General features: G+C 40.9%; 1 protein-coding gene across 1 annotated transcript in view; it reads right to left on the bottom strand.

The window, feature by feature from the left end:
- The window catches only part of LOC126236756 (DNA-directed RNA polymerase, mitochondrial), a 295,970-nt gene that overhangs the window by 188,957 nt on the left and 79,878 nt on the right, over positions 1 to 27,135 (bottom strand). Inside the window, exons 8-9 of the mRNA XM_049946296.1 lie at positions 22,778 to 22,930; positions 15,321 to 15,497 (exon numbers count right to left, since the gene is read on the bottom strand). Of these exons, the coding sequence (XP_049802253.1) occupies positions 15,321 to 15,497; positions 22,778 to 22,930 (330 nt within the window). The remainder of the gene's footprint in view (positions 1 to 15,320; positions 15,498 to 22,777; positions 22,931 to 27,135) is intronic.

Here is a 27,135-nt window from a genome sequence, read left to right as displayed (position 1 = left end):
ATGGAGAGGAGTAGTAGCTTGGCGGAAAAGGGAGAGGGGAGGGGAGGGGGAGATGGGCAGAAAGAGGGTAGGAGGAGGTGGACAGAATGAGCAGAGGAGATTATGGACAGAGTGGAGGTGGAGGAGGAGGAGGAGGAGGAGGAGGAGGAGGAGGAGATAGGGTGAGGAGGAGGAGGAGGAGGAGGAGGAGGAGGAGGAGGAAGAGATAGGGAGAGGAGGAGGAAGAGGAAGAGGAGGAGGAGGAGGAGGAGGAGGAGGAAGAGATAGTGAGAGGGAGAGGGAGAGGAAGAGGGAGTGGAAGAGGGAGAGGAAGAGGGAGTGGAAGAGGGAGAGGAAGAGGAAGAGGAGGGGGAGATAGGGAGAGGAGGGGAAGGAGGAGGAGATAGGGGGAGGAGGGGGAGGAGGAGAAGATAGGGAGGAGAGGAGGAGGAGGAGGAGGAGGAGGAGGAGATAGGGAGAGGGTGGAAGAGGAGATAGACACAGTGAAGGAGAAAGAGGAGATGGACTGTGAAAGGTGGGGTGTTGGACAAAGAGAGGGGGAAGGAGAGGAAAAACTGTGAAAAAGTGAGAAGACAGACGGAGAGTCGGGGGAAGGGGAAATAAATGAGTTACGTGAAAGATGGAGAGGGGTAGTAGGCAAGTGGAAAAGGATGATGAGGGAATGAGCAGATGGGAAGATAGAAGGGAGGAGGAGATGGACAGGGAGAGGGGGGAGGAGGAGGAGACAGGTGGAAGATGGAGAGGGGTAGAAGGTTGGTGGAAAGGGAGAGGGGAAGGGAGGGGGTGATGGGCAGAGAGTGGGGAGGAGGAGGAGGAGGAGGAGAAGATACAGGGGAGGAGGAGGAGGAGGAGGAGGAGGAGGAGGAGGAGGAGGAAGAGGAGGAGTGGAGGAGGAGGAGATGGGGAGAGGAGAGGAGGAGTGGAGGAGGAGGAGATGGGGAGAGGAGAGGAGAAGGAGGAGCAGGAGGAGGATAGCAAGAGGGTGGAAGAGGAGATGGACACAGGGAAGGAGAAAGAGGAGATGGACACAGTGAAGGAGAAGCAGAAAGAGGAGATGGACACAGTGAAGGAGAAAGAGGAGATGGACACGGTGAAGGAGAAAGAGGAAGTGGACAGTGAAAGGAAGGAAGGAAGGAAGGAAGGAAGGAAGGAGGAGGAGGAGGAGGAGGAGGAAGGGGAGATTGACAGAGAGAGGGAGGAGGAGCAGGAGGAGGAGGAGATTGACAGAGAGAGGGAGGAGGAGGAGGAGATGGACAGAGAGATGGAGGAGGAGGAGATTGACAGAGAGAGGCGGGAGGAGAGGATGGACTGTGAAAGGTGAAGTGCTGGACAGAGAGAGGTGGGAGGAGAGGATGGACTGTGAAAGGTGAGGTGCTGGACAGAGAGAGGCGGGAGGAGAGGATGGACTGTGAAAGGTGAGGTGTTGGGCAGAGAGAGGGGGAAGGAGAGGAATAACTGTGAAAAAGTGAGAAAATAGATGGAGAGGGGGGGAGGGGAAATATATGAGTTAGGTGAAAGATGGAGAGGGATAGTAGGCAAGTGGAAAAGGATGATGAGGTAATGAGCAGATGGGGAGATAGAAGGGAGGAGGCGATGGACGGGGAGAGGGGAGAGGGGGGAGGAGGGGGAGGGAGGTGGAAGATGGAGAGGGGTAGTAGGCAGGTGGAAAAGGAAGAGGAGGGGATGAGGAGACAGGCAAAGGGAGGGAAGGAAAAGATGGCCAGAGAGAGGGGGATGAGGCAATGGGTAGAAAGAGGGGGGGAAGATGAAAACAAATAGTCAGAGGAGATATCAGAAAGAGGGGTGAGGAGGTAATGAACAAAGAGGAGGAGGATGAAGAGATTAACAGAGATGGGGGAACAGGAGACGGACTGAGAGGGGGGGAATAGAAGACAGAAAGAGGGACGGGTGGGAGGAGAAGGACAGGGAGAGGGGGAGGAGACAGACAGAGGGAGGCAGAGGACACGGACAGTGAGAGGTGGTTATTAACATACATAGAGGGAGGGGGGAGGAGACTGACAAGGAAAGGGGAGAAAGAGATGGGCAGAGAGAGGAGGAAATGGGCAAAGAGGTGGCAGGAGGGGATGGACAGAGAGAGGAGTGGAGGGGGGGGGGAGATGAACAGAAAGGGGGAGTTAGAGGAGGAGGAGGAGCAGATAGACAGAGAGATGAGACAGAAGATGGAAAGAGAGAGGGACAAGGAGGAGATAATGTGCGTTCAGTATATATATGTGAGAGAAGCTACGGGTAAAAGGCTATTAATTTATAAAGATACACAGTACACAATATATTCTTACTGGGGTTATTTCTTTTTATAGAAGTGGGATTGTCCTTGTGCTAAAAGTTTTAATTTGTCCTGAAGAATTATTATTGGATGGAGTATGATAGCCATTTTCTGATGAAGTTTGTCTTTTTCTTTCCCCTTTCCATTCTTTGAGGGAGGGATCATAGGAATGACAACAAATTATTTGAGGAGGTAAGTGGTTCTCTCAGGCAGATTGCCTTATCTATAGCTCCCACAGTAATACTGACGGACAAGTCACACAAAACTGCAAGGACGAGTTTAACAAAGTAAATATTTTTAAGTCTTATTTATATGCAAATTTGTGCAAGCTTTTTACATATTCTCGTTCATGGTCAATGCAAGTTTGTGAGCACAGGAGTTACCAGAGGAGATTTTTTTTTGCAAGAGCGGGGGGGGGGGGGGGGGGGGGGCAGGGGCTGTTGAAGCCTCGGGAACCTTTCCCACATTCACACATTATAAAGCCAACTTCTTCATTGTAACAGAACTTGCTGGCACCAAATGCTGTTTTAAGAACTCCAAACAAATGATTTTGCCATGTAAATGTCTGGTGAGTGTGATAGCTGCAGATTTTCTGCGATTGTCGCAACTACTGGATGGAAAATACAAGGCTGTGCATTACCACGTTGAAACAGGAAAACTGCGGACAGGAATATAACCAGGTTTTAATTTGATTGTAGGCTGAACATGGTGTTTTAGGAGGTCTGAGCATTAGCAGTGGTCCCTTGTGATATATAATTCTCCACAATAACTCCGTCTTTGTGCCAAAATGAACATTAGCATAACCATACCAGCTGATGACTGTGTTTGCAGCTTTTTTGGTTTGTGTAACAAGGAATGGTGTTATTTTCTACTAATTTCTTCAATACTGGTTCATGGTAGTGAACCAATGTTTTGTCTCTTGTGAAAATTATTGTAAAAGAACGCATTAACTCCTTGTTCAATGCACTGCACAAGTATTTCACATGCCACAGCTCAATGCTGTTTCAGTTCAGGAGACATCTCAGAGCAAACATCCTGCAGACACTTAGTGAAATTGGAGCACACATGCACAATGTGATGAACTGAAGGATAGCTAATGTTTATGCTACCCAGTTCAGCTCAGCAATATTTCTACACAATGACTTCAAGGGTACCAGTGTTTTCTGAAATCGTACTCAAATGATTTGACCAAGGAGTATCTGATACTGACATCATGCCACTTACAAGCTTTATACTATATTTATAGACTTCCTTCTATTATAAACATGCATCACCCTGTTATGCCTTTAATCTATGGTGAATTTCAAGAATATGCACTGCCCAAGTGATAGATAGCTGTTCATTCCTGGTGCAAGTTGTTTGTTAGGTGGACACCTTGTGCATCTGCAAAATGCTAAAACCTAACAAACATCAAACATAGTATGAAGAACAAGCTTAATAACTTACAAGCAACTGTATCATTTTTTTATTTTTATCACTCATTTATGGTTTTCATTTCACTCCCCTCATGGCAGCTAATGATTTGCTGGCTTTGGACAATTTTTGTAGGTCCTGAGCTCTTAATAAAATATTTTCTATTGTGTGACTTTGGTGGAATTACGCAAATGAGTTAATACTGACTATTGTTTGTCTTTGTACCAATATTATGTACCTGCTTTAGTGTAAAAGTAACATGGATAGGATTTTTAAAACGAATTAAACGAGACTGACGAGATCTTCCCTGTATCTCAGTGTCAAAACACATTTCAGATTGTTGTGACTTGCCGATCTTTCAAAGTGCTGCCGCGCAGTTACGCGTGTCCTCTACATGCGGCGCTGTCTGCCAGCCATGCAGCAGCAGCAGCGCCACCTAAGCGGCCAGCCAGCCAGCGGCCGCTAGACTCAGACTCAGTTATGATTTGACTGTTAAAGTGTACACACGTCTTACTCTGTTTACTTGATCTGTGACTTTCATGTATTGCGTCGTCCTTGAAATATATTTGTTCAACTTGAAGTTATAACACAGATGATAATCTGATATGGAGCACCTAAGTCATGTTTCACATAGTTTCATTAGGGAAAACAAATATTCACAATTGTACATTGATCCGAACAGACTAAGCATCCTTGCTCTACGCCTATGAAATTTTGGATAACACTTTTGCGACACATGTTTGTAAAAGTCACTCTACGTCTTTCTGCTCTGATATATATCTTTCAATTATGAATGACACTGAAGATCTATGCTTTCCGGTGGGAGAGCATGTCTTACAAATGGTTCAAATGGCTCTGAGCACTATGGGACTTAACATCTATGGTCATCAGTCCCCTAGAACTTAGAGCTACTTAAACCTAACTAACCTAAGGACATCACACAACACCCAGTCATCACGAGGCAGAGAAAATCCCTGACCCCGCCGGGAATCGAACCCAGGAACCTGGGCATGGGAAGCGAGAATGCTACCGCACGACCACGAGCTGCGGACTGCATGTCTTACAGAATCGATGTCTCCTAAATCTGTTTCAGGTGCAAAATACCAGTGAATCTTGTTTCAAATTCAACACATTATTTTCTTTTAAGATCTGTATACTCTCCAGCAATGGTAAAGTTTGTCAATGATGACAATTTCAATAAGAGATGTTTCTAGCCTCCAGCAACAGTTTCATCTTGAATGCTCTTTTATTTTGCCACAGAAATGATGATGAGAATATCCTCCCTTGAAATGGCACATCCAACTCCTGAAGATGTCCTGTTACATCAGTTAGAATGGCTAAATCATAAATCCATCTATCATCTGACAGTCCAGGAACACTTTCTCTCTTCATTTTCATGAATAATGATACTTCTTGGTGCAGTTGCAAGAATGAGTCAGCAAACATCACAGTGATAGGGCAAATCACCATATTCACAACCGACTTTATCGAGGGTTGCTTTGAATAAGTGATGACTGAACCCTTTTGCTCAAACAGAATTAATGATTTCCAGAACCAAGCTGATTACAAAGTTCAGTTTTATGCTTTTGGGACACAAATGTTGTTCATGAATCAGGCAAGTCATGATTCTTAATTTTCTTTGGATGTGCCCAACTAAACCACTGATTTTGCCAGTGATAGCTGGAGCAACTCCTGTTGCTACGGAAGTTAGCAATTCCCATGTCAGACCAAACTTCTCCACAATGGCTGCAAGTGCATCGAACAGCAGTTTTGTCTTACTTCTTCCATTGCCACAATATTATGAACAAAACTTATTATTAAGTTGTAACTTACTTCACCTGGAAAGCTAGCTTTCAGTTCAAGGATTATTGTCTTTTGTTTATCATCAACATATTTGCAATATGCTGTTGCATGATTTACTGCATAATGATGTCTTAAATTGAATTTCTTTATGTGGTTTAATGCAATGTAACACACTACACATTTTACTCAATCATTGTGTTCAGTAAAAAGGTACAGAACCTGCCCATATAGCATTAAAACAGGGTGGCACTGAGGGCCTGCCCACTGTTAGAGCTGCTTGATGATTCTGCCATGTCCAAATGTGTTCACATCTGGGACTGGCAGCTGACAAGGCTTGTGCTCTTTCTGTTGCTCTCACCTGTCACTCTGTTCACTTCTCACAGCTGCACACTCCCAATCGGCTTTGCTGAACGGCCCTGACTTAGATAATTCAGTGCTTTGTCCAATTCTTCTCACAGTATTACATCTCATCTTCCTTTACTTCCTCTTCCCTTCCTATAATGTTGTCCTCAAATCTGTTTCCCTTATACTGATACTCTATATATTCCTTCCACCTTTCAGCTTTCCCTTCTTGGCTTACAATCTGAGCTCTTTGTATTCATACAGCTACTTCCCTTTTTTTCCAAAGACTTCTTTAATTTTCCTATAGGTAGTAGCTATCTTTCCCACAGATACACATGCTTCTACAGCCTTTCATTTGTCCACTAGCCATTCCCACTTAGCATTTTAAATTTCTGTCAAACTAATTTTTTAGACATTTGTGTTCACTTTTGCCTGCTCCATTTGCCACATTTTTATATTTTCTCCTCTCATCAATTAAATTCAATATCTCCCACAAGTCCAACCCCTTGTCCAAGTTGTGGGAGAAGGGCAACGGCATGAAGTAGGGGACTGCCTGTAGGAGCGAGGTACAGTGGGGACTGTGTATGCCCCGGGACCATTACAGTAGCTGTGAAGGTCCTACAGGAACCCTGAAAAGTGATCGCTAACGGGGCTCTGGTGAAGCTACGATAGGCCCAGCAAGCCAGTAGTGGATCATGATTTCTGCTTTCAAAAATAGAATGAGCCTCGGAAAGGATGGATTTAATCGACAGTGAACTGGCTATAAACAAGGACTAAGATTTGGAACATTAAATATACAAACATTGACTGGAAAGGCGGAGGAGATGGTAGACATGATGGAAAGAAGAAAGTTAGACATATTGGGGTTAGCTGAAACAAGATGGAAAGGAGAAGGAAGGAGAGAACTGAGGAAAGGCTATTGACTGTACTGGAGTGGAAATGAGGAAGGAAGGAGAAATTGAGTCGGAATAATAGTAAGAGATGGATTAAAAGAGGAAGTGAAGAGAATAAGTGATAAGATGATGAAGACCAAAATATCACTCAAGGGGACGACCATAGAGGTAATACAAGTGTATGTGCCACAGGTGGGTTGCACTTCTGAGGAGAAGCAAGAGTTTGAAGAGGAAATGAAGAAGCAGATGGGAAGCAAGAATATGACAGTAATGAGAGATTTAAACGCACACTTCGGAAGAGAAAGACAAGGCTGCAAAAGTGTGCTTGGACCAGAGGGTTAGGACTGCCGAAATGAGGAACGAGAAAGACTATTGGAGTTCTCTCAAAGGAATGGCTTGCTGGTTGGGAACTCTTTAGAGAGCCACAAGATTACCTGGTACAGTCAAGACTTAAAGAGAAAGTCGATAGTTGACTACTTCCTGTACGATAGTGAGATCAATAGGAGCATAATTGACATTGAGGTATTACCATCAGAGGCCTTGGATACTGACCACCGTTTGCTGGTAATGAACCTGAGAGGAACTTAGAATAATAAAGGGACAGAAAACCAGGAGAGACGTATAAGGGTATGGAAGTTGAAGGAGGAAGAAAGCAGGCTACAGTACCTACAGGTAGTAAAGGAAAGCATCCCAAAGGATGAACCAAAAATGGTAGAAGAGGAATGGGGTAGATTAAGGCGAACATTAGCAAGTGCGGCGGAAGCAATATGTGGGAGGACAAGCAACAAAAAGAGATGGAAAGAAACACCCTGTTGGAATAATAAAACAAAGGATATAGTACAGAAGAATAGAGCCTTTAGGGTATGGTTCCAGAAGAGAACAGTAGAGATAAGAGAAGAGTATCGGCAAACAAGAAAGATGCAAAAAGATTGGTGGCAAAGGAAAGAAGAAAGTGGATGGAACAGTGGACCAGAATGATGGAGGAGGATAGTGAAGGTTCAAAAAAAGGTTTTATATGGGGTGATTAAAGAACAGCACGACAGATTATGCTCGAATGGTGAACAAAAGTGGACCAGATGTAGAGAACAAGGAGGAACTCAAGAATATGTGGAAGGAGTATGTTGAAGAACTCCTGAACCCGAATGGAGACCTGGATGAGGAGGAACAAGCTGAGGAGAAAAAAGAGGAGGAACAGCAAACAGAAAAAGACATTACATGGGGAGAAGTGGAAGAGGCATTGGACAAGATGAAGGGAGGGAAGTCACCAGGTCTGGATGAGCTAAGTGTAGAGATGGTGAGAGCAGCAGGAGAGGTGGGGATAGAATGGCTATATCGAATAACAAAAATTGCGTGGAGACAGAAGATGATACTAGAAGACTGGAAGAAGGGAATAATTGTCCCGATCTTTAAGAAGGGAAATAGAAAAGAGTGCAAGAACTATCGGGGGATAACACTGATGAGTCATTGTGCAAAGATTTTTGAGAAAATTTTGGAAGCACAAATTCGGGCAAAATTAGAAGGAAGAATGAGAGAAGAGTAATATGGCTTCAGAAATGGAAGGTACATGGTGGATCTACTTTTTGCTGTAAGACAACTGCAGGAACAGCACTATGAATATGGAATAGATCTACTAATGACCTTCCTGGACATAGAAAAAGCGTATGATAGTGTACGTAGAAGCAAAGTATGGAAAGTCCTGGAGAACAGAGGAGTAGCAAAACAGATTATCTGAGGATAAGGAAAATGTACCATGAAAGTGTGAGCTGTGTGAAAGTGGGAGGAGAGAGATCAGCTTGGATTGAACAGAGAAATGGGTAAGGCAGGGAAGTGCACTTTCACCATTACTCTTTATTGTCGTGATGGGTACAGTAGCACAAGTAATTGGTGAAAGGAAGATTAAAGCTACGGTGTTTGCAGATGATCTGATTATTTGGGGGAATAAGGAGGAGGTAGTACAAGAGCAGTTGGACGTATGGGAACAAACAGTACAAGAATATGGGGTGAAATTTAGTATAAGTATGAGTGAGATCATTATCACAACAAGAAAGAAGGAGAGAGGAACAATGAGAATAACAACTGGTGGGGAACGATTGAGGAGAGTGGAGAGTTTCAAGTACCTAGGAAGCCTGATACAGGAAGATGGAAAAAAGTCAGAGAAATAAACGAGCGGGGGAGAAAAGCAGAAGCATTTCAGAACAGTGTTAGAGGCCTGATATGGAGCAAGGATGTACCTCAAATCAGTAAAAAGGTTATATACCAGTCATACTATGTCCCGATCCTGACATATGCGTCAGAAACCTGGGTTATGAAAGGAAGAGAGAAAAGCAAAGTACAAGCTAGTGAGATGAAATTATTGAGAAACAGTATTGGCGTGACAAAGATATACAGGTTAAGAAATGAGAGGATCAGAGAGTTAATGAAGGTGGAACCATTACAGGAGGAGATAGAGAAATCAAGGCTGAGATGGTATGTACACGTTAAGAGAATGGAAAAGAAGAGGATACACGAGATGAAACTGGAAGGAAAGAGACCAAGAGGAAGACCGAGAGACAGATGGCTGAAAGGAGTAGAGGAATGCGTCCAGAAGAAAGGAGAAGACTGGACCAAGGTGAAGATGGAGAGATGGTAGCAAGACAGAAGATGATGGAGAGGTCTATGTTACATACAGATCCGGCCAGAGGCTGGAAAATGTCCAAGATGATGATGATGATGATCTGTGATATCCAAGAATCCCTACAAGGCCTTGTCTTCTTATCTGTTTGACACTGTGGTATCTTTACTATTAACTCTCTCAAAGCTACTCATTTTTTCTTCTGCATTGTTTTACCTGTTTCAGATAATTGTTGCCTAATGCTACTGTTAAAACTTCTAATAATCTGTAGTTCTTTCAGGATATCCAGGTCCCATCTACTGAATTTCATACCTAATTGTAATTTCTTCAGTTTTAATCTATAGTTCACAACCAATAAATTATGATCAGCATCTGCCTCTGCTCCTGGAAATGTTTTCCAGTTTAAAATTTGGTTATAAAACCTCTGTCTTACCATTATACAATCAATCTGAAACCTTCCGGTGTCTCCATGTCTTTTCTACATGTACAACCTTCTTATATTATTCTCAAACCAAAAGCTATCTGAATAATTTACTTTATCTTGTCATGCATTCTTTCAATCTCTTCGTCATCTGTGGAGCTAGTTAACGTATAAACTTTTACTACTATTGCATATATGTTGGCCTTGTGTCTATCTTGCCTATGATCATATGTCCACTATGGTGTTTATAGTAGCTTACCTGTATCCGAATTTTCTTGTTCATTATTAGACCCACTCCTACATTACCCCTATTTGATACTGTGTTGACAACCCTATATTGAGCTGACCATAAGTCTTCTTCTTTCCCCAAACACACTTCAGGAACTCCCACTTTATTCAAATTCTACCTATCAATTTCCCCTTTCAAATAATCTAAACTATCTACCAGTTAATGAGATCTAATATAATTGCATAGATAAAAAAAAAACTACTCACCAAGTGGTGCCAGGAGAACACACACAAAAGGTACTGAAATTTGCAAGCTTTTGGAGACAGTGACACCTTCTTCTGGCAGAAGGGCTGAAGGGGGAGGAAGAGGGGTGAGGGGAAAAAGACTGGTGAGGTTTAGGAAATGGTCAGGATTCGTAAAAGTCACCCAGAACCATGGGTCAGGGTGACCTACCAGACGGGATGAAAAGGAAAGACTGATTGTTGGGGGCTGCATTGGATGACACTTCAAAACCTGACAACTTAAAAGTGGAAGATTGGGTAATATGCAAGACAGAGATTACTAACAAAGCATTGTGCATGAGTTAATAAGAGGGGAAAGCAAAGTGCATTTTATGTAGTAGAGGTGGGGGGCAAAAATAAACAGGTCAGAAAATAAAAGATATAGGAGATATAGGAAACTAGAAGGGAGTGAAGAAAAGAATAATTACTAAGTAGAAATGTTGAGACTTAAGAAATGAATGTAAATTAAGGCCAGGTGGGCAGCAAAAACCAAGAACATGTTAAGACGCCAATTCCCACCTGCAGAGTGCTAAGAAACAGGTGTCTGAGGGAAGAATCCAGATGGCACATGTAGTGAAACAGGCAGCAAGGTCAGGACTCTCATGCTGTAGAGCATGCTCTGCAAAAGGATATTGTGTGTTGCCAGTATACACCCTCTTCCTAAGCCCGTTGATCCTAACTGGTACCAAGGTGGTAGTCATACTAATATAAAAGTCCGAACAGTGTTTACATAACAGCTGGTACTTGATGTGTAATTTCACAGGACATTCTCCATTTGACAGTATATGTTTTTGCCAGACACAGGGTTAGTCGAGAGTGGTATAAGAGTGTACAGGACAAGTCTTATAGTGAGGACAGTCACTAGGGTAAGAGCTAAAGGGGTAGGGAAATAGGTGCAAAAGGAGCATAGTGTCTGACAAAGATATTGTGGAGATTGGCAGGGTGATAAAAAGCTGTTCTAGGTGTTGTGGACAAAATGTCAAAAAGAATGGAAATCATTTCAGTGCATGATTTTAAGAAGGTGAAGAAGATGATTACAACATGCAAGCTGAGGGCAACACTGAGTGACAGCGCATGTACTCTTAAGCTGTTTTTTGGAGAGATCAGCAGTGCCATAATTCAAAGTGATTGCTCGGGAAGACTGCTTTTGGATGAGGCTTGAGTGGTAAAATGAAAATGCCGGGTGACTAGGGCCTCCCAATGGGTAGACCGTTCGCCTGGTGCAAGTCTTTCAAGTTGACGCCACTTCGGTGACTTGCATCTCGATGGGGATGAAATGATGATGATAAGGACAACACAACACCCAGTCCTTGAGTGGAGAAAATTTCCGACCCAGCCAGGAATCGAACCCGGGGCCGTTAGGTGTGACATTCGATCGCGCTGACCACTCAGCTACCAGGGGTGGACTGAGGGGTAATTATGTCCAGTGAATAGAGGTGAGAATGGGGTGTATTGCTGTTAAGAGTTTGCATTTGAACAAATATGTTTGCCTTGAATGCCAGGGCTGTTTGGGTGAGAACATTTGACCTGGAAAGAATGGTAACTGTCAAAATGTAAGTACTGTTGTTTGTTAGCAGGTTTAATGTGAACAGAAGTGTGTAGCTGTCCCTCAGTGAGGATGAGGTCAAATATCAAGGTAAGTGGCATGGGATTCGGAATAGAACCATGTGAAATTTAGTTGGGAGGGCATATTTAGAGATTCCAAGAATAGGACTATGTGAAATTTAACTGGGAGAATGTGTTTGGAGATTACAAGAATAAATTCTTAATACATTCTCCCAGTTAAGTTTCACATGGTCATATTGTGAATTCCATTCCACTTTCCTTCATATTCAACCTCATCCTCTTCGAGGGTCAGCTATACACTTCTGTTCATATTAAACCTGTTAACAAACTATAGTGGTTACATTTTGACAGTTGCCATCCTGTCCATGTCAAACGTCCCCCCCCCCCCCCACACACACACACAGCTTTGGCATTTGTTAATGTGTGGTGTATTGCTGTAAAAAGTCTTTCTACAGCAACACACCACCATTCTCACCTCAGCATCCACTGGACATAATTACCCTACCAGCCTAGTTCAAAAGCAGATTTCCCTCGCAATCACATCCAATCCAGGTAAGCTGAACCCTCCAAAAAACAACGTAGAAGAACATCTCTTGTCACTCAGCATTATCCTGGCCTCGAAAGTATTAATTGGCTACTTTGATGAGGCTATGACTTCCTAAAATCTTAACTTGAAATGAGCCCCATTCTGTCAGACATTTTGCCCACCACACTTGGAACAGCTTTTCGTCACCATTCCAATCTCCACAATATCCTTGTCAGACCATACACTCCTTCTGCGCCTATTTCCCTACTCTATGACTCCTACCCCTGTGAGCATCCCCCTGTAAAACGTACCCCCTGTACCCTCCTACAATGACCTACACTAGTCCTGTAACTGGTGAAACACATACTATCAAAGGGAGAGTTACCTGTGAAATGGCACCTCATGTGCCAGCTGTTATATAAACACTGTTCATTGGTTGGGATGATGGGCATAGGCAGAGGGTGTATACTGACACCACACAACATCCTGTTACAGAGCATGCTCTACAACATGACAGTTGTGACCATGCTGCCTGTTTCACCACATGTGCCATTGAGATTCTTCCCCCATACAACAGTTTCTCAGAACTCTGCAGGTGGGAACTGGTGTTACAACATGTCTTTCTTTCTTCCTACCCACCTGATCTTAATTTGCATTAATTTCTTCGGTCTCAGCATTTCTTCTCAGTAAAGATTCCTTTCTTCACACCCTTCTAGTATTGTATATCTTCTACATATTTTATTTTCTGACCCGTCTATTATTGTCTGCCCCCCACCTCTTCCACATATAATGCATTTAGCTTTTCACTCTTAGTAACTTGGGCACAATGCTTTATCACTAATCTCCGTCTTACATAACACTCAATCTTCCACCTTTAAGCTCTCAAATATTCAAATCTCAAGTGCATTCCACAACAATCAGTCTTTCCTTCTCACCCCACCCATTAGGTCTCCCCTGACCTAGGGTTCTGGGCAACTTTTCTGAACTTTCCTCATTACCTAAACCTCACCAGTCCTTTCCCTTCACCCCTCTTTCTTCCCCTTTAATCCTTCTGCCAGAAGAAGGAGCCACTAGCTTCAAAAGCTCACAAATTTCAATTCTTTTATATGTGTGTTCTCTTGCTGCTACTTGGTGAGTAAATTTTTTTATCCATCCAATTACATTATATTTTCAAAAATTGATTATTTTCATTGATAGATTAAGAGATCTACCAATTCACACCCTGACTCATGTAATGCCAGTTTTGTTTTCCCTGTGACAACAACCTCTTGATAGTAGATAAGAAATAAAATAGTGTCCGAAACACCTGACAATAAAAATTCTGAAACACTGCATATATGTTTCAAAATAATTTAACAAAACCATTAAACCTCTTATACAACAATAAAATACTTAATAGAGTTTAGGGTTGTCATTAGTGGCCACATATTCTGCAAGCAACATGGTTGGCTATTTTGAGTTGATCCGGAAACACTAACAGAGATAGTGTGTGGAGGTCCGGCAACAGTCTGCCTACAGTTGGCCTCCCAAATGTGTTCCAGATTTCAGATCCAGAGATCTTACTAGGCAGTGCATGCAGGGAATATCTTTACCTGAGTAAATTCATCCATCAGACCTGGTAGATGTGGTGGTATGTTATTGTTCTCAAAGAGAAAGCCTGGACTAACTGCACCTCTCAAAAATACAACATGTGGTTGCATTATCTCATCTCCGTACCAATAAGAATAACAAACAACGAAAATGCAAAGCTCCAAACATTCATCCAACATGATACTCCATCCAACTCCTCCAAACTACCACTACCACACCACTCGAAATCAATTTTTTCCACAACATTCTCATGACTGAACCAGCTGTTGCCTTCCTCCATATGAGCATACACAGAGAACCATTCTTACACTGAAATAAGACTCTTCTGTGACAAATGCATTTCTTCATTCTGTCATGGTCAGATCTCGATGTTTAATATTTTGCACACTGCTACAGACAGTACATGTATTGCTGGCCTGGCATATGATTGCTGTATTTCTACCGTACAGCATTTGTTGATGAGTTGTTACTCTGAGTCGGTCTTTTTTTTGGCTTATGAGGAACATTTCCTGGGTTTTGGAACCATTGCTACAGCACTGAAATAGCACACTGTTGCACATTCCCAAGCAGATGAACTGGTATTCTGTGTTTGCTTAAGGGCATCCAAGGATCCTACCTGCGTAACAGGATACAAATTGCAAGTATGTGGCCTGTAAACTTTACCAAAGAGGATCGATGGCTGAGAGACTGTAAGTCTAATGCAGTGCTGTTTGTTACTTTTTAATGAAATGCTATTTTAAGTAGGAAGCGTTTCTATTCTGCAGATATGGATTATGGATTATGGGGAAATCTTGATGGTTATTTATAGGAATTTCTAACTTTTTCTATTTCCATTTTCATTTTTTCTTGATTATGCTTAACATTTAGAACTAACATACACTAAAGAAATTCTACATCACTTTGGATCTGATTAGTGTGTGAATGCAAATTAATCACAGGAGCACACACTACTGATCCATACCAAGAGTACATCACAGACATTTACAGCATCTGATGCAATGCTATGGGAAAAAGTATCCAATTCCATTTAGTTTCGAAGTATCCAGTTAGCAAATTTTTCTCTATGTAATTTCAATTCAGAAAAATGGAAAGGCCACTGAAATGTTTCTGCATTTAACCACGTACCAACTGATTTTGAAATAAATGTCCAAGAAGAATCATTTGAGCGAGGGGAGAGAAGTAGAAGAATTAACAGGGCCTGGTTAAAAATGCACTAGGTGCTGGATCTCAAGTGTAAAATTCTCATTTAATGACCTTAAACTGGAAATTTCTTGTAAAATGTCATATACCATAGCACAGAAAATGCTTGGCACAACTCCATTAAAAGATCTTAGGAGTGATTTCTTTGGTAATAAGCTTACCTGCATAATAATTTCAGTGTACTCATCAGGATCCAGAATTTTCAAGAATGGGTACAGATTTGGGGTTCTGTAGGCTTTAAATGCACTGTGTCTGACACGCAAGACCTCAACATCTCGTTCAAATGCTTCGTGGATTGATTTTCTCCAACATTTTTGTGCTTCTTCTAACTTCTCTCTCTGAAAATAAAAATTTACCAAAAATAGAATTTTATAAATTACAGAAAAAATTGTGAACTGTTTAAATTTTTTTCCATGGGTGGGAAGAGAAAATACTCATAATAAATGTCCTTGGCAGAGATTTGTACAGAAAACAAGATGAAGAATAATGCTAGGATTTTTCAAAGCAAATTAAAAACTTTTGTTTAGTGTATAGCAGTATTTAAATCCTCCCAATCATTCAAATTACTCAGGGTACTATTTCTAGGTTTGCCGCTGGGCTCTAAACTCAATATGACATAATATTTTCACTATACCCCATTGCTCCTCTTTTGGGGTCTCCATTTCTCTGTTTTCAGCACTACCTGAGTACAGTGGATGATCCAACATGTGCACGAGCTCAGTCTGTTGTCATTTGAGTGTGTGCACACCCAGGTCCCTCTAGTGGTAAGTTTGGGGCCTCAGCACTCATAGGGACCACAACTACTTCTGTAGGCAATGGCGTTATGATGCCTTCAGCCACTTTCAATTTAAAGCCTCCAACTTATTTCTTTTCATAAGACCTTAGTAACTACTTCTCACTTTTCTGGTTATCAGTCTTTTACTTACTGTAATAAACATATTCTTAAAGTAATGTTTTTTCATATGTAGCACACACTTTTTGTGACCAAAATATAAACCATCTAATTGTATGCTTAACTCCATTCTAACAGACTCAAAGTTTATATGATTATTTATATGTCTATACAGAGTAGTATAACTTTTATCCCCATCGTTGTGCAATGAGGTTACCACAGATGGCACTAATGTTACTGATTATTATTATGATTGGTTTTGTTCACAGGACATCTTCAGGTTGCTGAGTTGTGTTAAAGTTACGAGGCAAATGGTCTGGTTCTCATACGTAATGTTAAAGACCAAAGCCAAAAACACTAATCTTAACATTCTGCCGACCGCCTAGAGGAAGTATGGCGAGCAGACACAACATGCTGCATATAGTAATGTATTATTCACTAGATCTCTATTACGATAAGTTCTATAACTACCAGGAGATCCCAGACTAATTTCTAATTTCTCCAATTGTTGTTTCATTTCATTTTTAAATTATGTAAAAATTTCTATATTTTTAGTTGTAACTAGTTTTAACTTATCCTTTGTTTCTATTAATTACTTTTCTAATATTTTGATTTTATTTACTGGAACATCCATACAGAACTTACAGTATCTAAATATTCAATTTTGTTTTCTACGTTTTCTTCCACCAAATCTAAATGATGATCTCCTAAAATTTGTATATATTTATCATCTACATTTCTTCCAACTAAGAAAATGTGTTATCTATTTGACAAAATCTTTTGTCCATTTGAGAAAATCTTTCATTCATTTGGTGTTCTCAGATATGAAATCACCTGCATAATTGTTTCCAAAGTATCATTTCCCTCTGTGAGAGCCATAGGTATCATTCTCTCATAAATAATAATTTTAAAAATCACAGAACGTGAATAAACAATAATTAGGATGAAATTGTCAATCTCAATTAAACTCAACGACAGCTGTGTTATTTTATTCGATTTTATTTTGAAGGCTACCAGTTTCGGCATTTCATTATGCAATCTTCAGATCCCATATGCATCTCTCCAAATAAATGAAAATATCATATAGGTCCATAAATCTCTGGATGTCATGAACTAATCATTACACTAGTGCTTCATTCGAGGACTTGATTGCAACTTCGTTGCACTGAATTCATGACATCCAGAGATTTATTGTAGTTTATTTGGAGAGAAACAAAATAAAAAACAAAATAAATGAATAAAGTAAATTTCAGACACTCAATAATTGGGCACTTCCACTAATACGGCACTCATATGTGCCAGGAATGGCCGGATTAGCAAGAGTGTAGTGTAATTCACACCACTTACTCACTTTACTTTAGTATCACTTTAAGAAAAGTGTCTGTTAATACACTTTAGAAAGAAAACATTTAGTCCAGTGTTTAGTTTTATGATAAAATCAAAATAATCACAAAGCCTTGAGTCTTGTGCACTGTACCATAGCACTCCTGCTCATGACGATGTTGTGTGAATTCTTTAAATTCTTGTGGATTCAATCATCTACCACATGGTTGATGTGGAAGTGCAGAAATATTCTTGAACAGAGAGAAATGGAGTCATAATTAAAGTGTTCTTCAAAAAGTCTTTCCTTCTTTCTGATTTTTCGAAACTGTGTAATATTTGTCCACGTTGAACTTCTTCAAACCGAACTTCTTTAAGATGAGCTTCTTCTACTATTATGTTTCTTTACTTACTGCAATTTATGAAGGTGATGGGGATGAAACCCATATAGAGACTCCCAGTAGCATGACTCTGGGATGCTGCCAGGCCACTTGGAGCACTTCAAGTTTATCAGTCCATCATTCTGGTTTCTTATTCTAAATTCTTTCGTATTTGTTTTGGTTTCATTCAAAACAGAAGCTAATTTCATAACACTGTGTTCCTTTTTACAACTTTGTGTGTCTGTGATGCACTTTTTCATTTGCATTGTGAGTATATTGCTTGCAATATGATTGATTTTGCTTTCATCCATCATACTGTGCGAACTACATGATTCTAAATTTGTTTTTGTTTCGCATAAAAAGCATACTGGTCTGTGAACATTAGTTCCTGCTTATGAATCCAAGTGTGAACTGCTTGATTTAAATGCACTGTAAGTATATTGTTCGTATTCTACTTTATTTTAGTTCACATCCATTTTTTGCATTTAATGGAGGCCTCCATGTTCGCAGATTTTGACAGATCTAGTATTCTACTTTATTACATCTTGCCATGAAATGAGTATGTATTGCTACTTTGAATGGTGTTGTTTCTCACCAATGAGTTTGCTTTGTAGTATTACTTACAAACTATATAATTATTATGGCAGACGTATTACTATGCAGCAAAAATGTTCTACATTGAAGTGCATATCTGTACGTACAGTTGTGTGGTACAGAGTGAATGTATTTTCACCATACTTAATGCTATTGCATTTAGTGACTTACAGTTATACAGCATTCACTAGTAGATCCAATGACGAAAGCGCAAGACGTATGTTTCATTTGCTTTCAGATTTTCATTGGAGTGGGAGGATAACTGTAAAACATTGATTTCTGCTAAAATGTTTTGTTCGAAATACTGTTAATAATGTGTGAACACATTTTTGTCATTTCTGTTGCATTTGTAGCGTTTGCAAGCATGAGAGCTTTGGTTATCAAGACTGCAAAGCACAGGCCTACTCAGTAACAAGAAGCAATACCACTGAAATCAGAAGTACATACTCATTCCGTGAGAAGATGTAATCAAGTTGAATACTAATTCTGTCACAAGCTGTTAACACTGGATTCTCCAATATATGCAAAAAAACGTGCAAAAATGGATATGAAGCAAAATAAAGGATAATGTGAACAATACACTTACGATGCATTTACAATACATGGAGGCAACAAAAGTCATGGGATAGTGATTGATATGCACATATGCAAATGGCAACAGTATCGCGTACACAAGGAATAAAATAGCAGTGCATTGGCAGAGCTGTCATTTGAACTCAGGTGGTTAATGTGAAAAGGTTTCCAATGTGATTATGGCAGCATGACAGTAAATAATAGACTTTGAACATGGATTGGTAGCTGGAGCTAGATGCATGAGACATTCCACTTCGGAAATCATTAGGGAATTCAATATTCCGACATCCATAGTATCAAGAGTGTGCCAAGAATACCAAAGTTCAAGCATTACCTCTCATCATAAACAATGCAGCCTTCACTTAATGAGCAAGAGCAGCTGTCTTCAACTTTTGTAGTCCTGCCTTCCTCAGCTGCGTGTAATATTACGGTATGTTGATAATTTAATTCAGTTGCTGTCAGACGGTCCATAAGCAAAAATTATCAACATACCGTAAGAGCAGCTGTGTTTGTGTAGAGCTGTTAGTACTACCAGACAAGCAACAGTGCACATAAATCAATGTGGGACATACAACGAACATATCCATTAGGGCAGCACAATGAAATTTGGTTTTAATGGGCTACGGTAGCAGACGACTGTTGTAAGTGCTTTTGCTAACAGCACAACATTGCCTGCAGTGCCTCTCCTGGGCTCATGACCATATCAGTTGGGCCCTAGATGACTGGAAAACCGTGACCTGCTCAGATGAGTCCCAGTTTCAGTTGGTAAGAGCTGATGCTACAGTTGAGTGTGGCACAGACCCCATGAAGCCATGGATCCAAGTTGTTAACAAGGAACTGTGCAAGCTGGTGGTAGTTCCACAATGGTGTGAGCTATGTTTACACAGAATGGACTAGGTCCTCTGAGCCAACAGAACTGATCATTGACTGGAAATGGTTATATTCGGCTACTTGGTGACAGTTAGCAGCCATTCATGGAGTTCCACACTCCCAAGCAACAATGTCATGTTACTGAGCCACAACTGTTCACAATAGGTTTGAAGAATATTCTGGACAATGAGCAAATGATTTGATCACCCAGATCGCCCACCATGAATCCCGTCAAACATTTATGTGACATAATTGAAACAACAGTCTGCGCACAACATCCTGCACTGGCAACACTTTTGCAATTATGGATGACTATAGAGGCACTGTGGCTCAATATTTCTGCAGGGCACTTCCAATGACTTGTTCAGCTAATGCCACATTGAGTTGCTGCACTACACTGGGCAAAAGGAGGCCTGACACGATACTGAGAGGTACCCCATGATTTTTGTCACCTCAGTATATACAGGGTGGAGAAAAATTGTGTCACGAAATTTTAACCCTGGATAACTAATACCAGTAGGAATCAAAATTACTAATGTTGTGTACGTCAACAATACACAATTTTTAAACTATGAAACTTGGCGCCATGAGCTCCAACTGGCTGCAGGATGGCTCTGTTGCCGAATGCTCTGGACAACGCATGACTGTGAATGCTTTGCCTGCTGGAGATCGCAATGTGTCAAAGCAGCCCGAACACTTGGTGATAGTCTGCCAGCCTTCCACTCTGGGGGCGAATCCACAGGAGTCCCAACATATCCATTGTAGTTTCATGATAAGATGTACCGGAAACAAACCCATCAACAGCTGTTAGTACGTGTACAGAAAGTCTTTTATAAATTGTGTCGGCAGTGAAAAGGGCCATTTTTGTAGCTAGGACATTGTTTACTTAAAGCAGGTGCTTGAACTGGCAACCCTCTGACGTGACAAAAGTGTGGTAACATTGGACGGTGTTTTGCCGAACTCATCCAAAGATTCTCGGCGTTGCTCTGATATGATTGGTGGCATGTTGTGTGCAACCCATTAATTCCTCTTCATTTCTAAGTGGTTCATGTCCAGGTGGGTGAACTAGGACCCTGAAGAATCCCCACAGGAAAAAGTCCGGTGGCGTGAGGTCTGATGATTGCAGGGGCCATGTCCTATGAGCACCTCTGCCAATTACACAGCCATCCAAGAGTTCATTTAAATATGAGCGCACAACTCAGTTGTTATGTGCGGGTACCCCATCATGTTGCAACCACGCATGTAGCCGTATGTCCAGGGGAACACCTACCAGCAAACTGGGTAGAGTTTCTTGCAAAAAGTGAAGGTAAATTTCCCCAGTAAGTTGAGGAGGTAGACAGACCATTCCAATCAGACGGTCACCCACAATGCCTGCCCAAATGTTGAGCAAAAATCGTTCCTGGTGTCCATGGACGTACATGATGTGAGGATTTCCCCTTGCCCAGTAATGAACGTTTCGAGTGTTGTAAAGGCCATTCCGATGGAATGATGCACTCATCGGTAAACAACACAATGGTGGGGAAGCCAAGATGTCGTGCAACACGTCGCAGAAACCACCAGCAAAACCCTAGCCTGTGTTCACAGTCTGCCACATGATTTAGGTCTTGGACAGGGTGGAAACTAAATGGATGCTGGCCGCCATCCCTCAAAACCTTCCAGGCTAACCAGTGAATGACCCCCATGTCGCGTCCGACTGCTCGAGTACTTGTCGTAGGTGATTCCTTGAAGCACTCGAGAATAGTGACTTCAACATCTCGTCATGTTCGAGGCCTTCCATCTTCACAATGATATCCTCCTAACGAGCCTGTTTCAGCAAGTTGCTGGTGAATTGTTGTAAACGTTTGTGGGTATGGGTGGAGTCTTACTGGGTACCGTTCCTCATACAATCGTCAAGCTTCATGTGCATTACAGTCGGCTAGTCCATAAACAAAAACAATAACTCATTATTCTTCAAACAAATACTGTGCTGCCATGCTTACTGAATGACTAAATCACAGGTGATGTGTGTGTGCTCCGAAGCAAAGCTTACAAATAGCAAGACCTATTCGAGCTGTGTGCATATCACATTGGGGCAGTGATGGGGTGAGGGACGTTTGTATGTGTGAACCAACAACCACAGCACTTCCCAGTCCACCAACGAATGACAACTGGACAATACCATGGCCAACCGGAACACGTGGCGCCAAGTTTCCATAGTTTAAAAATTGTGCGTTGCCGACCTACACAACATTAGTAATTTTCGTTCCAACTGGCATCAGCTATCCAGGGTTAAAATTAAATGACACAATTTTTCTCCGGCCTATATATATATATATATATATATATATATATATATATATATATATATATATAATAATTTCATAGTGAATATTAAAAATTTGTGCTGGACCAGGACTTGAACCTGGATCTCCCACACTTAACGAGAGTGATTGCCTTGGCCATTCTGCCACGCTTCCTGTCTGATCCGAATTCTCAATTTTTTACATTCTAGTAGTGTCTGCTGTCCACTCACAAACTTGCTTGTAGCAAGTCCTGTATTTCTACAAGAAGCTCAGACCCTGTTGTGCTTCTGCACTGAGATCGTGTGTGTGTGTGTGTGTGTGTGTGTGTGTGTGTGTGTGTGTGTCAGAACACAAGCAGATAGTACATGAAGTACTTCAGTACTGCTTCCTTAAACAATGATGGAACAATGGGAACATGAATGTCATGAAATTCTGTTGTGAAGAATACATACAGATTATGTGTTACATGTAGCTAATTTTCAGTTGTTTTTCTAAATTTCAACATTGGACCAAACTCTGTGAAACAGAAAGTCAAGAAAAACTTATACTGAGAACTAACGTTTACAGCAATTTGTGTGAGGTAAAAAGTAACTTCATTTTCACTGTCTACTCATAATATTTGACATACACCTAAGCCCTCATAACAACTGACATTTCAGTATTATAAGTTTCATTTTTTTTATTTATTTATTTAATTGTCTACTTACATAGTGCTGGATTGTGGCATTTGGTTCTGTTCTCTTCTCAATAGTCTTCACCTTCACATGGCCATCTAGTTCAATCTGAAATTGCTGTCTCATCAAGTCACTGATCTGGTCATTTGTTAACAGCCCCTCAGCAGGTGATTTATAATTGCCTTCCTGAAAAAGCATTAAACAGAAACTTAATAATGTTCATTCACTTAATATTTTGTGATGAGAAACTGTCACCACAGAATATTTATTTTAGCAGTGCACTCTTCACATACAGTTGAAATTTTGCTATTTGATGTCCAACTGACACTGAGATCATAAAAACTATTTCAACACTAGCAGCACAACAGTTTTATATTCAAGGTATCCTGTCCTACAGCCTTCATGAAGTTGTTGAATGACGGGTTACATGCAAATTGTCAGCGGTTGTGTAATTTATTTTTTGAGAAAATAGACCGATATCTGCCCAGCAAAAATAAACAAGTAGCCTTGTATATAAATAAAACATCATTCACCAACTACCAGTACATTTTTGACATCATATGATATCTGCTGCTAGGCTTGATAAGGACCCCATATTCTGGAGCAGTACACTAGAACAGGCCTCAAAGTGTGATGTACGCTCTTTTCCAGTCATCTGGAACTTTTTGCTGAACTAGAAATCCTTCATAAATATGAACAAGGATACAAACTTTTTTTTAATTTTTTTCCCCCTCCCCCCTTATTCAGTGGCAAATCTAATGGAAATTGTCATGTAGAAGCACCTCATCCAGTTTAAACACTTTAATTGTTTCTCAATATCATACATTTATGAAGTTTTGTGATTAAATGGTGATATGACTGTAGGAGCCTCATGGTTAGCTGCATTAATAAGTGCACAATTTAATAGCTTGGATTTTTGTCTTCTGTTTCAACAACCATAATGAGTGTCTGGATGGAAAGTATTAATGTATTCACTGACTTCAGATAAGACTAGAACATCAAATAAATTTCTGAAGAAATTTTGCCAAAATCTGACTATGGTACTTCTTCTAAACTTCAGGCTTAGCTTACAAATTTCCTTTATCAGTTTTGACTCAAGGGGACCCATACTGATAGCTGCATGTGTTAGCAATCCACTTCCGCGATTTGGCAAGATGTGCCAGCCTCGAATTGAATGTCTGGATGTGGTTTTTAGGTGGTTTCCCACATCCAACAAGGTTAATACTGGGTTAGTTTCTATGTCCCACTTCTATTACACAATTTTCAAACATTTCAAATATGTTCCATAATACTTTCAGATGGATAATGCTAGATGCCAACAGATGGGGTCCACAACTTCTGTACCATGGTGACAGGGGTGGGGGAGGATAGGAGGCGGTGACAAGAAGGGCATTGGCCCACCTTGTACCATTAACATTGCTAAATCCAAATTAGCAAGTCGACCACTTGAATAACACAGAATAAAGAGCACGAAAAAGAAGCAGCTTTGAGTCAAGTGCCTAATAATATATGTTTTTATAACAATACCCAAGACAGATATTCAATTAGTTAATTACTTTAATTGGTAAATATTAATCTGATGCCTGGAAATGTCTCTGAATTTTGCCTACAACTCCTTTCAAGAAGAAGTAAGTTAGTTACTGCCTATTAGTTCTGTCCAACAGAAAGACTCTCCTACCTTTGTCAATAAACTTTTTACCTCTGGACCATAACCACTATAAAAGCATCATTGCCTCTAATCACTGTCTCTTTGAAAATACTGTTGTTAAGGCCAGGTCTGTTGGTAAACATGAGTTCTAAAATATTTCTCTTGTATGTGGGTGTACTAGAACTTAAAGCCAGTTGTCTGAAATGTGTTCAGTCCCAGTATTACTACCAATGTGACTCACTTTTTACATCTCTAATGTATGTATTAATTTCCCCAGCCAATGCTTAACAAAATATAGTCACCCTTTACTAGAACCATTTAATAGAGGTATTCCAATATTATTACATTTAGGCGGTCTTTGAATAGCTGTATGTCTGATGGGCATGTATGTGGTGACCAGTATGTGTTAAAATAACTTCACAGTTGAATACACTTCGGATCAGGCTATACTTTGTTTTTGTTTGTTACATTAAAATTACCACCTCCAAGGAAAATATCCCTACCTTCTATGTCAAATTTTGGTCAGGTCTCAGTTCCTGGTAATATGTGAGGATGATTGATTTTTTGAAAAGAGGCAATTTATGGAACTTTGTTATGAGTGCTCCAACAGTTAACCACTTGAATTATCATATTCTTCCCTCCATATCTGATCTTTTATCAGTTTTTAATAACCAGTTCCTGAGATTCCTAGAAACATAGTTCCAAACACACACACATTTGCCTCATCAGAGCAGCCATATGAGCCTCCACTCAACAGTGTAGTTCAAGAAATTAGCAGCTGAACTTATTATATAGCCGATGCAACCTTTGATTCAGAGCCTCCACTTTGTCTCAGACTGAAGAAGCCCTGTCAAGGCTCAAATTATACTGCAAATCAAAATATGTGATGAAAAATAAAAATCTTTCTCACTGTTAACAAAGTCATTGTTGCAATACTTAACTATTTTTAATCGCTTTCCTTCTTTCTTGCATTACGTGTGATGAAGAGAAGTATCGCTTACACAAAATTAAACAACTTTTTATCATGTGAGTAGTACACTGATGAGGCAAACATTATGATCACTTGCTTAATAGCATGTTGGTCTACGTACGGAATGTAATCAGCAGCAATTCTGCACGGCAGGAATCCATTAAGTACTTGGGAGGTTTCTGGAGGTACATGGCTCCTGATGTCTATGCACAGCAGTGTGCGATTTGCAGGAGGGGATGGGGGGGGAGGGATTTCCCCCCCTCTGCATCAGACCATCCCCTCCTCTGGCTTTAGTTTATGCATCCCAACCTGGGATGTTTATTTCCCATGCACTGGAGTAAAACTCATATAATTTAAATTTGTGGAGCCGAACACTGAAAGTTTTTAATACAGTCTTACTATTAATACTATTAATATGTTTGCTTATTAATTTTGAATAAGTGTTATGTAGTAGTTAAGCATTTCAAAACATTTAGAACTAAAGCACCATTCTCATGTTGTCATTGTTGCTTTCGTCTAAGGTGCGTCATCCGTTTACTTGCGAGGGAAGTAGTGTGGCAGTCGTACCGCAGAGTTGGGTGATCTGGGGGCTGAAATTCCCACCCCGGGCCCTGACACGGGGTGGTGACCGGCCCGGTGCCTGTGCAAACATTTACCGTTAGGTCACCTTTTGGCAACGGTATGGGGCAGACTAACGCGCCTGGGACGAAATCACATACTACTAAATAACGCACCATCGTGTGCTTCTAGTTCCTAGGATACTATTTCGTGGACCTTCTTTAAATACTCTTCTCTTCCACCACTGTTTTCTTTTCCTTTGGTTTTCATTTCCGTTGTTAGCTGCATGTGCAAGTACCAAGTAGGCCGCCGCTGCGATACGTTATCATCATTTATACTGCAAGACCGACACACGTGTGGCACAAATTCTGTTACTTTGGTATAAATTAACCTGCCGCATGCAACATACGCCGCAAGATGTTGCCTTTTGTAGCATGCTACAAGGCGACGCACGCCACATTTCCGTAGCATGCCACAATGTTGCAAGACGTCGCCCCAGCGTAAACGAGGCTTTAAAGCCAGGTCTGTATTGTATGGTGGATGTGATGTGTTGTGTACGAAACTAAAACCTGAAATCAGATCCAAACGTCGTGGAAAACTGTGAAGAGGTGTCATTCTGCAGCAAGATAACGCTCGCCCACATTCTGCCAAACGGACAGCCGACGCAAAAAGAAGTTGAGATTCGAGGTGCTGGAACATCCACCATACAGTACAGACCTGGCTCCAAGTGATTTTCACATGTTTGGACCCTTAACTGAAGATTTGAAAGTGATGAAGACGTCATTGCTGCGGTGCAAAATTGGTTACAGATGCAACCAAAAAACGTATTTTCTGATGAAATAAAAAAAAAAAAACTCGTAAAATGTCGAGAAAACTACATTAAGTCCAGGGAGGTTACGTAGAAAAATAACGCATGTTTCAGTTTTCTATCATCAGAATAAGTACAGCTTTTCACAAATGTGTCTTTACTTTTTGAATTCCCGTCGTATACCTGTATGTAGATGATTTTGTAAATAAGCTTTACCTATAATGAACTTTTAAAGATATAACAAGGGATGGCTTTTCTGATAGTGCATATGCGTGCATAGTGAGTTTCGGCATTAACGTCTATTTATAAATAACTGTTTAACCATGGGTAACGCCGCGGTCCAAGCTGCTGTGGTTGGTTGGTTGGTAGGTAGGTAGGTAGGTAGGTAGGTAGGTAGGTAGGTAAGA

The sequence above is a fragment of the Schistocerca nitens genome, chromosome 2 (genome assembly GCF_023898315.1).
Source record: "Schistocerca nitens isolate TAMUIC-IGC-003100 chromosome 2, iqSchNite1.1, whole genome shotgun sequence".
In the NCBI taxonomy this organism is placed as follows: domain Eukaryota; kingdom Metazoa; phylum Arthropoda; class Insecta; order Orthoptera; family Acrididae; genus Schistocerca; species Schistocerca nitens.
The sequence above is the reverse complement of the archived record's forward strand: the minus strand, read 5'-3'. Positions and strand labels throughout refer to the sequence as shown.